Source organism: Lycium ferocissimum, chromosome 6 (genome assembly GCF_029784015.1).
Source record: "Lycium ferocissimum isolate CSIRO_LF1 chromosome 6, AGI_CSIRO_Lferr_CH_V1, whole genome shotgun sequence".
NCBI classification, from domain to species: Eukaryota; Viridiplantae; Streptophyta; class Magnoliopsida; order Solanales; family Solanaceae; genus Lycium; species Lycium ferocissimum.
The window spans coordinates 66948388-66955981 of record NC_081347.1 but is presented as its reverse complement, the minus strand read 5'-3'; the positions used below and the strand labels follow the sequence as shown (position 1 = coordinate 66955981).

Genomic DNA, 7594 nt, shown 5'->3' with positions numbered 1-7594 from the left:
ACAAAAATTAAAGAACAGTCCATATGAAGAGCAATAAGCGCAATTTTTTGAAACTACCATTGCGGGTATAGGAGAGTCCAATTAATTGTTCTAAAATGCATCCCTTTGTAGACAACAATATCAATGTTCCCATGAATTATATCCAATTGAATTGAAAAATGAGTTAAAAGAATTGATTGGGTAAAGAATTCCTTTTCCCATCAAATAAGAAAATCAGTGGTCAACTATTTCACTTGAAAGAGAGATGTAATCATGTGAATAGCAATAAAGTTGTCACGTCTTAAATAATAATTCCTCACATGGATCTCAAGCTCTATTTTAATAACAAGTGATTATTGAACCTTTCAACAATTAATCTCCTATAAAGCTCATTACATCCCTGGGAAACAATAGCTAGAAAAAATGGATAAGTTCATCACAGATACAAAGGACAAGTTTCAAGATCTATTCGAATACCTTGTTTCATGTGGAAAATCTTCTAAAGGTAAGAGTTGGAAACTATCTTGTTATATATATATATATATATATATAGGGGGTAGGGGAAGGGGAAATGGGGGAAGGGATTACAATGTGGGGATTCGAACCCTCATTAACAAGGTGAAAGTTCAAGTAGTCAACCAACTAAGCTACTAGATCCTACAAACAGTGGTACATTGAAAGTGATTTTGGTAGCCAGATGTAGTAGTGGCAAAATCTTAATATGAAAATATGATTCGTTCTACCCGTTCTAATTTGGGTGGGTTAGTGACCCCTCCATCGATTTATTAATTCGGAGTATTTGACCTGCCCAATTCAGCCAATCTAAAGGCTGATTGATTTAAACTAAATACGTAACCCAAATAGATCCTCCCCCCTCCACCACTGTACACACGCACATTCACACACTTTTTTTTATTTGATATGCTATATATAGCTGTTATAAAGAAAAAAAAATTATTAGGCAATCAAATAAATTATAAGAAAAAACTAAATAAAGTATGTAAGAGTTGGGCCGGGTTGAGCATTGATCCATTGTTTAGCTCATCTCGTCTCAAGTAATCTTTGAGCGGGTCATTGACATGCTAATTTGTTAATTCAATCAATTTTGTCTTAGGAAATTATTCCAATAATTTTTGGAAATGGGTGGTCTTGAACTTTTGATCCTTGCTGGCCCCATGGGCAAATCTTCAAGGTCAAGGGGCGAGCAAGTTCAAAAGTTCGAAACCGCCTACCTCCAAAATCATTCATTTAAAGCCCATTCAACACCCCTAACTATTTTATTTTTCCCTAACTATATCTTCAATTTCATCAATAAAAATTCATATAATCAACTTCAACTTGTTTGAGACAGAAACTTAATTATCATTCTTTATTTTTGTCAGATCCGCAAGGACCAATAGATATAACAAATGTACCAGGAAGGGTAGTAGTACTTGGACCACCACCAGGAAATTTACAAGGACAAGGGATGGTATTTGAAGATCATGAACAAGAAAAAGGACAAGGACAAGGGCTTGAAAATGAAAGTAAACCAGAAGAAGGGATCCATGATACAATAGCACAAATGTCAACGCCTCCAGGCAAACGAGCGCCACCTCGTCCTAAGACTGGTTAACTTATAATACAAATCTTGGGAATTATAAAGATTGATCATTTCAAGAAACTTATGTTTGCATAATAAATTAATAATGGCATGGTTGTTGACTTCGAATTTTTACCCTTCTTATTAGGGTAGTATGACTATTAGTACTATTATTATTTTGGTATTATTGATATTTGTTACTCCGTACTAGTGTTATCAGATAATGTGCAAAACACACTTGGGCTATATTTGTGAGTTTCACATCCCAAATTCCAACTATCAGTTGTTCCTATTTCCTATATGAACTATTACCATCTATATATCAAAACATACATAGTTGAGTAGATTGTGATAGTTTAGGTAGGAAAATTGAACAACTGATAGTTGACCTAATCAGCTTAGAGGCGTGTTTTAATACATTGATGGTGATACTTCAGGTAGGAAAATCGAGCATCCCATAGTTGTAGTGTGAAACTCGCGAAAAAAGTGATAGTTCAATTGTGTTTTTGACCATTAACTCTAGCAATATTGATAGCAGTACTACCATTAATAATTCTTATTGATATGATTTAGTTTGTTAAATTATCATTGATGGTAATTTTATTTTATAATTCTTGTTTTCCTAATCTAGAATAAAAGAAAGAAAATGAGGATAAAAGGCGAGAAACAAAGAGCCCAACTCTGACGTCAAACTTAAAAGGCCAAAACCAATTGAAAAAAGAAAAAAATGATATAGTTTCATCACTGATTGTAGTGGATTGGATCGGATCCATCGCTCTTTAACTAGATGCCTCGAACTCCAATCTTGGTACGAAAAATTCTAGCAAAGAGCTTTTTTTCATTTAATTGATCTTATGCAGCATGAATTAAGAATAGCTGAGATGGGGCCTTAACGTAAGTAGCGAAATATCAGGTGGAAAACCAAAAAAATGTTACACAGTGATTTTTTCCTTCAAAATAAATGTCCCTTTAGAATATCTTCCAAAGGAGAAGGAATCTATTCCTGAAGTAATTTCTTTTAGTTTCTAAAAGATGGCGGCATATTTGTTTGGATCTGAAGATAAGAAAAGATCTTTAGAAGATGTCCGTACAAAGAACAAGTCGAAATAAAAGTTACTGTTCTAATTAAATTTGATCATGACAAACTCGATTGAAATCTATTCTCAAATATTCCAAACAGTTCATCACATATCATCAATTGATTCTTTCTGAGAGACAGTTTTAAGCTAGAAAATATTTGGTCCTTTGCTACCTTTGAAAGGCTAGTAAAAAAATAAGAGATTGGAAATATGTTTGTGATCAGAAATACTAGCATTTCATCTTTGATAGAGTCATTGACTCTTTCGAGAGGTCATAATTACTGCGAGCAAAAATATTAATGATGAGCAAAACATTTTTATCATGCTACTAATACTTGATTTGCTTTTAAATTATCCTTTGTACAGAACCCGACCTTATAATCGAAATAAGATTAATATACTTTCATCAGAAAAAAAAATACCTAGGTATATTTGGGAGGTCACATGCTTACTCTCTTGACATGATGTTTGATAGTGCACTCTCTTCTTTTGAGTTTTAATAAAGCATCAAGTGATGGTAGGTGTTTGATGAAATGTCAAAATGGATAATAAGCAATTATCCTGTTTGTTAAAAAACTGTTGATAAAGATATTTTTAAGAAATATAAATTTAAAAGTAAATTATACAAGAAAAACTACAATAATCATAAAGAGAATTCAAGGTTTTATTTAGGAAAGTTATTTTGGGGACTACAAGAAAATAATAAGGATAAAATATCAAACATGATGGTTGAAACAAAAGAATTACATAATCAATATATGACTTTTGGCTGATCTTAACTTTTAATCACCACCTATTAAAGTTAAATGCAGTCCTAAAAATAACTTTTTACTTCTCTTATCAAATAAAATAAATTACATTTAGCTGGATTATGCTTTTATGATGGTTGACAAGGACTTACTATATATCACATCATTGGTTAACAAATTCGACTTCTGGCGTCCTGTTGGCTGACATACTTTACACTGGTATATGGTGTATATGTTGTATATTTTCTATTTCTGTATTGGGCTTGGCCCGCATTATATTTTAATTGTAGCTAGTTGGGTGTTTGTTACACTGAGCCTATACATATGCACTGGGCCCGGGTCATTTGTACAGATAGGAGAAAGTCTCATTTTCAGTTTAGGGCATTAATGAGAATTCTATTTTCTTTCTGACCGACTCTCTTCATTTCTCCTTAGTTTGATCTCTGTTCTTCATATATTTCATCTCAAATTCAATTTGTAACATAGTATCAGAGCTTAGATCCTACTAAATCTACTTTTTCTTTTCCTTCAGCAACTCTTAATCTCGTTGTTTTTCATCGAAATTTTGGTTGTTCTGATCGATTTCACCTATGTTTACTTGATTTGATGGTTTTCGAGTGTTATTTTCTTCAATATTTGAGGATATTTGTTCAAATTATCTCATTTTAGTGAAGATATTTGTTGCTTTGAGGTGTCCGTTGAATTAGGGTCTTTTGGTTCATTTTTTTGCTCAGAGGTGGCGCAATTTGAGTTAGGGTTTCTTTGGTTTGAGTTAGGGTTTCTTTGGTTTGTGTTTTCGCTCAGTGGTGGCGCGGTTTGTTTCAAGGCTGTTGTTCTTTCTAGTTGTGAAGGAAATCGGTAACTTCGTTCTACTCTGCTCAACTCATTTGTATTTTTTGAGAATCACTTAGTTGTTACAATGACAAGCCCTAATGTTACGAGCACTAGTTCCCATTCCTGTACGTATACTCCCTCACCTACTGCTTTCTATGAAGATGACTATACCTATCCCTGCTATCCCTTCTATGTGCATTCTTCAGATGTATTGGGACATTCCTTAGTTTCAATACCTTGATTTTATCAATGATGATTGGAGGAAACCATCAGATGGTCCTCCTTTGCTCAGATAGTGGCAAAGATGTAATGATTTAGTAATTTCTTGGCTGACTAACTTGATGACCATGGACATAACTAGAGTGTTGAATACTGTGAATTTTCTAAGGATATTTGGACTGAGTTAGAGGAAAGGTATGGGAAAGCTGATGCACCTAGGGTGTTTGAACTAAATAAAGACTTAGCTCATATTTCTCAGGGTTCTCTAGACACAGCCTCATACTTTAACAAAATCAAGCAGCTCTGGGATGAGATTGCTTCTCTTTCCACAATTCGTGTCAAATCTTGCACATGTGGTGCTAGTTCTGAGTATCAGAAGGATGATGATGTCCAGAGGGTCTATCAATTTTTGATGGGGTTGAATGACACCTATGTGCAGAATAGGAGCAATATTTTGATGCTTAAGCCTTTTCCTTATGTTGGGACTATCTATAGTATCTTACTATCTGATGAAAAGCAAAGACAAGTTTCAACTTCATCTCAGTTTCCATGCAATTCTGCTTCGCCAGTGTAGGAGTTTCTAGATAGAATTTTCCTCTAAGGGTTTCCTTTGACCAACAAAAGTCTTCTTTGACGTGCAAGTATTGCAAAAAACCAGGGCACACCATAGACAAGTGTTATAAGCTTCATGGTTACCTTTCCAATTTCAAATTCACCAAATGCCTTCTCCTCGCAAAACAGCTGCACATGTTGAGTTAGATACCAATGTGCCTTCTGGTTCTGGTTCTGAGATTTGTTCCACATCAAATGAATAACTCTCACCTATACCTAGACTCACCAAAGACCAAAGATTTTCAACTGATACAGCTGCTACAACAACATCATTCATATGCTTCTTATGGTCCTAATCTTGTAGCTTCTGCTAACTTTGCTGGTAAGTTGTTAACTGATGGTGTGTGTTCTAAGATTAGTTTGTTATCTGGAGTGGAAAGCCTTGTATGGATGCTAGATTCTGGAGCTACTGATCACATGACCTCTAATAAGTCCATCCTTTTCAATTTACAATCCCTTGCCATCCCTTACCTTATTTCTCTTCCCAATGGTTACAAAGTTAGAGTCACTAATACTAGTTCACTTACTTTGTTTCCTGGTTTTACTCTACATAATGTATTGTTCATTCATTTTTTTCATTACAATCTTGTTTCTATTCACAAATTAATTGTTCAGTTGTTGCTTTGCTATTTTTACTAGGACAAACTGTTTTATACAGGCCCTTTTAATGAGGAAGCATCTGGTTCTTGGTAAATAGGACAAAGGATTATACAAACTAATTCAATTTTCTACATCTGTTTCTAAATCAAATACATCTGCTGATTCATTTGTTTATGTTCCTTTTAACAAAGATTCCTATATTGTGTACTTCTATATCCAACCCTAGTTCTGTGGTTTCTGTTTCTAGTTGTGTTCCTGATTCTATTGTTTCTGTTTCTAGTATTGTTCCTACTGTTTCAAATGTTTCTACCAATGTATCTATTGTTTCTACTGATAAAGTGAATAAATTAAATGTTATGTGGCATTTTAGACTTGGTCATATCCCTTTTTCTAAAATGAAAATTCTTGTCTTGCCTGGTCACAATTTTTCATCCAAACAATATTTTACTTGTCCTATCTGTCCCTTTGCAAGACAAACACGACTTTCATTTTCTGATAGTACCATTAAAAGTACAAAAGCTTTTCAACTCATCCATATTGACACATGAGGTCCTTACCAGTCTCCTATATATGATGGTTCTAGATATTTCTTAACATTTGTGGATGATTACTCCAGGGCAACTTGGACTCCAGGGCAACTTGGACTAACTTATTGGGTGCCAAGAGCAATTCGTTTACTCTTCTTAAGGCTTTCATTTCCATGGTTGAAACCCAATTCAATTTTGTAGTTCAAATTGTTAGAAGTGATAATGTCTTAGTTCTAGTAATGTAGGCACTCAGTTCTTTGCTAACAAAGGTATTATTCACCTAACCTCTTAGCGTCACACACGTTAAAAAAATAGGGAAGTAGAAAGGAAACATAGGCATTTACTTGAGGCTGCTAGGGCTTTATTATTTCAATCCAGTCTTCCCCTTAGGTTCTGGGTTGACTGCATCCTTATTGCCACCTATTTGGTCAACAGGTTTCCCTCTCCTTTGTTAAATAACAAATCACCTTATGAGGTGCTTTATGGGCATCCACCTAATTAAGATCTTTTGGATGTCTTTGTTATTCCACTGTGCCTAAACCTCACAGGGGCAAGTTCAAACCTCATGCTACCCCTTGTGCTTTTATTGGGTACCACTTTGCCAAAAAGGGTTACAAGCTTTATAACATTGTTTCTAAATCTTGCTTTATATCCAAAGATGTTTTCTTTCATGAGCACCTATTTCCTTTCTTCTTCTTCTTTTTCTGCTAATTCATCTCCTGCCCCTTTTACCTCTCCTCTCTCTAGTAGGTTTGATAATGTTCCTACCATCTCTACTCTAAACTCCTTTCCTGATTTTGATTCTCCTAATTCTCCCACTGCTCTATCTCCATCAATACATTCTTACTTCTTCCCCTTCTCCCTCTGTCCCTTCTCCTACTGTACTTCTACCTCCTCCTGCTGTTCTAAGGAAATTTGCTAGGGGTCATCACCCACCTTCTTAACTTAGTGATTTTATTTGCTCCTTTCCTTTTTCTTCTGTCTCCAGATTAGTTTCTACTTTAGGATAGCCTCCTATCTTTGAGCCGCACTTTTATTCTTAGGCTTCCACTGTTCTAGAATGGCAAGATGTCATGAGGAAAGAGTTTGAGGCTAATGGGACTTGGGATATTATTCCCGTGACAAGAAAAGAAACCAATTGGGTGTAAGTGGGTATATAAAATCAAACATATGGTTGATGGTAGTATTGAAATGTATAAAGCAAGATTAGTGGTTAGGGTGTGTCACGATCCCATTTCGTGAATCGTGATGGCACCTACACTGTCCCCCCAAGGTAGCCGAACAATTCCTAAATCATTTTAATCATTTACAAGAATTATGCGGAAATAGATAATAATTTAGCTAACAGATTTGAATCATATATATAATAAATGCGGAAGTAATAACAACCACAAAATTTGCTCTGGACTAGTA

At 34.8% G+C, this 7594-nt stretch overlaps 1 protein-coding gene across 1 annotated transcript; it reads left to right on the top strand.

The window, feature by feature from the left end:
- Nucleotides 1-370: 370 nt before the first annotated feature.
- On the top strand, nt 371-1824 carry LOC132060937 (uncharacterized). Its single transcript, XM_059453828.1, has 2 exons — nt 371-484; nt 1362-1824. Exons 1-2 carry the CDS (start codon nt 403-405, stop codon nt 1592-1594), a joined length of 315 nt encoding a protein of 104 aa, XP_059309811.1. The 5' UTR covers nt 371-402; the 3' UTR covers nt 1595-1824.
- Nucleotides 1825-7594: the final 5770 nt, after the last annotated feature.